General features: G+C 56.1%; 1 protein-coding gene across 1 annotated transcript; it reads left to right on the top strand.

The window, feature by feature from the left end:
* Positions 1–697: 697 nt before the first annotated feature.
* Positions 698–3053, top strand: IER5 (immediate early response 5). The gene has a single exon (XM_012649684.1). The coding sequence runs from the start codon at positions 1105–1107 to the stop codon at positions 2083–2085; it is 981 nt and encodes a 326-aa protein (XP_012505138.1). The 5' UTR covers positions 698–1104; the 3' UTR covers positions 2086–3053.
* The last annotated feature ends 563 nt before the right edge of the window (positions 3054–3616 follow it).

Below are 3616 nucleotides of genomic sequence, written 5' to 3'. Positions count from 1 at the left end.
TTACCTTGACACAAAATGAAATTATGACATCATGATGGGAGCACAAGACTTCTCTCTTTGTATTTTTAGAACTTGCTAGATATTTCCAAGGGTGGACTGGTCAGCCCTTGTGTTGAGAAAAAATCGTGGAGAATCTGTAACATCTTCCATTTAACCTAATGGAAGGGGACAAGTGGGTTTGTTCTAGAACCTAGAGAACAACGTGAAAGATGCCTGCTTTTGTGGAGAACCAATAACTTTGTATCTAGACACAATTCCTTAATAAGAAGCCAAAAACTCAGGAGCTTTTAGAACCCTCCCTTTTCTTTGGCGTTAAAATTGACAGATGCTAAAGAGTGTGTGTGACTCTAGGGAACAAGGGACTTATCCAAAAATAACATCCGCCAAATACGTTGTAGGAATATTATTTGTTCTCTGCCGCGAATTGCCATCATCTATTTCTGTCAGGGTTGGCCAGGGGTTCACAGATGTGCGCGCCTGGAAAGGGTGGCGAGGCGGGTGAGGCGGGTGAGGCGGGCTTGACCAGAGAAGCGTCAGGACCGTACTGCGGGGCAGAGTCCACCACCGTACTCAGATGAAAGTTCGAATGGTTTCGTTCGCCTTTGTTTCTGGCAATCCAGCGCCCAAGCCAGAATCTTCAACTACAAACAGCACCGCCCTCAAGCACACGCCCCCACCGGCGCCGGTCTGTGGCCGCCCGCGGTCGCCCCCTTTAAGAGCCTGCTCCGCGGGACGAGCGTTCGAACGGGCCCGGCGCCCCTCCTCGGTCTCCGATTGGCCGCGCGCAGCGCACAAGGGCGCGCCGGCCAGCCCGGGAACGGTTGGCGGCCCTCGGTGATTGGCGGGCGAGGCTCCTATATAAGGCGCGGGGCGGCCGGGCTGTCCTGTTTCGCGACGGGACCTGATAGTAGGCAGTTCTCTGGTGTAGCGAGCGAGGGGACAGCGCGCGCGTCACCGGAGTCGTTTCTCGTTCGGAGTGTTCAGCTGTCTAGGGCGCACCTCAGGGCAGACTTGTTTACGGCTCCCGAGCCCCTCCCCGCTCCGAACGTGAGCCTGGGCTCAACCCCGTCACCTCGGCGCCAGCCCTGTGAGGGGGGTGACAGGATGGAGTTCAAGCTGGAGGCTCACCGCATCGTCAGCATCTCCCTTGGCAAGATTTACAACTCGCGGGTCCAGCGCGGAGGCATCAAGCTACACAAGAACCTCCTGGTCTCGCTGGTGCTGCGCAGCGCCCGTCAGGTCTACCTGAGTGACCCGTGCCCTGGTCTCTACCTGGCCGGTCCCGCGGGGACGCCGGCGCCGCCGCCTCAGCAGCCCGGGGAGCCGGCGGCCGGACCACCCGCCGGCTGGGGGGAGCCGCCTCCGCCTGCCGCCCGCGCCGCCTGGCCGGAGACCGAGCCGCAGCCGGAGCGCACCGCGGTCCCAGACGCGCCGTGGGCTGGGGGCGCAGAGCCGGCGGCCACGGTGACCGGAGCCGGGGACGCTCTTCAAGGCAGAGAGGCGGACGCGGCGGAAGCCGCCTGGGGCCGCGTGGAAGGACCGCGCGAGGCGGCCGCCAGAGGAGCCGGGAGCCCCGCCGGAGGCTCGGACGTCTTCCCCGAGGGGCCTCAGGCAGCGCGCCGCCCCTGTGCCTGTCCCCCGGGAGGGGAGGACCAGCGGGGCGCGGCGGCCGCGTCCCCGGGTGCTGACTGCTGCTGCGCGCCGCGGCCCGGGGTGGACGAGTCCCCCGCGCCGCCCGCCGTGTGCCCCAGGAAGCGCGGCGCGGCGGGGGCGGGCTGCGGCCCCGCGGGCTGCCCGGCGCCCGGCTCGACCCCGCTCAAGAAGCCCCGCCGGAACTTGGAGGAGCAGCCGGGCAGGGGAGAGGACGACGACGCGGAGGAGATGGAGACCGGTAACGTGGCTAACCTCATTAGCATCTTCGGTTCCAGCTTCTCCGGACTCTTACGGAAGAGCCCCGGGGGCGGCAGGGAGGAAGAAGAGGGAGAGGAGAGCGGTCCGGAAGCCGCCGAGCCCGGGCAGATCTGCTGCGATAAGCCGGTGCTGAGAGACATTAACCCTTGGAGCACAGCCATCGTGGCCTTCTGAGCCCCCGTCCGCGTGCGGGGAGGAGGTTGAGCTGGGGGCGTCCCCGAAGTTAGGGCCGCGAGGACTCCCAGAGACCGCAGGCGCTGAGCGCTTTGGGGAGACTGGTTGCTGCCGGGCAGCGCAAACTGCCCCAGGCTTGGCGGCCTGCTGTGCCGGGACACTCGAGTCTCATCCTGAGACCTGGGAGTTTGGGATTATAGGAAGAGGACGATCGTTAACTTTTGTGTATGTGTATGTCTGTGTGTATGTATGATGTAAGTTCGTCTTGTTGAATTAAGACTATTTTGTCCTTCTGGAATGCACCACTCCTTCCCCGGAGCTTAAGAGATTGGGGGCAGACAGGGACTTTCCTCTGCCCGCAGCACGGAGGAGGAAGCGGCTACAAGGTTCGGGCCGGGGAGTTCCCCATTGGTCCTCTGGGGAGGGAGGGACTTTACACCCACCCCTCCCCTGAAAGCTAGAACCGTTCCAGAGCCAGGAGTGGCTTTCCTCCCAGGATTTCCTAGGACTAGAGGGATTTAGTCTGCAGTAGAGACTTGTATTCTTTCGCTCCCTCCCCACCTTTCTTTCTCACTGAAGAAATGTTCATACCCTGTGATTTCTTTGGGAAAGGGGAATATTAACGGCCCTTTGCTTCCCCACAGGGGGGAAAAAAGCTTGACGAACTTCACAGAAGAGTTCAAGCTTGGAAATATGGAGTTTATAGAGAAAAGCTATATTTTTAAAAGCTCTAGGTCAGAACTACTACACAGTGCTTTTAAAAAGTGTTTAATGAAACAGAGTTTACAGACAGAAGCCCTAAGTGGAAAGACCTTATGGTTTTGTAGATACGGTGACTCCAGTCTTTGTTGTATAAAGGTTGGGGGAGCTGGTAAGGTTTTTGTACAGTATTTTCTCCTTCAATGTATTGATTTTTGTATAAAAATGTAACTTTACGTGTCTAACACGTATTAAATATTTTGAAGCAATTTCACTGCCTTGTCTGTAATCATCCACCAGGGTTGGCAGGTAAGAGGGAGGAGGGAAACTAGGGCCTGGGCTAGAAAATTGAAGGTGTGGTTCTTAATATCAGTCACTCACAGACTGAGGACATTGTATGCTGACTTCACTAAATATCTAGAGAGACACTCTTAAGGTTTTTCCTTCCAGATCAGAGGACTGCTATTAGATACTAATATCAGTGACCTGCCAGTTTCTTGAAACCTGCCACTATGACTGCCTTATCTAAGGTCAATTTAAGCCAATTCGATTTTCTACAGCCCAATATGATAGTGTCTGTTTAATATTCAATTATTTTAGCACCAACTTTTGAAGCTCATCTCATCTACAAAAATGTTTTTCACCAAAACTTCCTTTTAGCCTCCTGTTAAGCTATGTAATATGGGTCATTTTTTAGCTTTGTTATTGAAAAAAAAAATTGAGATAGCAGCTTACCTTTAAAGTCTCTTAGAACCAAAATAAGAGGAAGCTGAAGAGACTAACTTGCCTAAATGGGCAGGTCAACTTCTGCGTTACAGTGGGTGTCAAGATG

Source organism: Propithecus coquereli, unplaced genomic scaffold (genome assembly GCF_000956105.1).
Source record: "Propithecus coquereli isolate 6110/MARCELLA unplaced genomic scaffold, Pcoq_1.0 Scaffold300, whole genome shotgun sequence".
In the NCBI taxonomy this organism is placed as follows: domain Eukaryota; kingdom Metazoa; phylum Chordata; class Mammalia; order Primates; family Indriidae; genus Propithecus; species Propithecus coquereli.
The sequence above is the reverse complement of the archived record's forward strand: the minus strand, read 5'-3'. Positions and strand labels throughout refer to the sequence as shown.

Bases quoted from the DNA above. Each gene is read 5' to 3' on its own strand.
- IER5 (XM_012649684.1), top strand. From the start codon at position 1,105: ATGGAGTTCAAGCTGGAGGCTCACCGCATCGTCAGCATCTCCCTTGGC.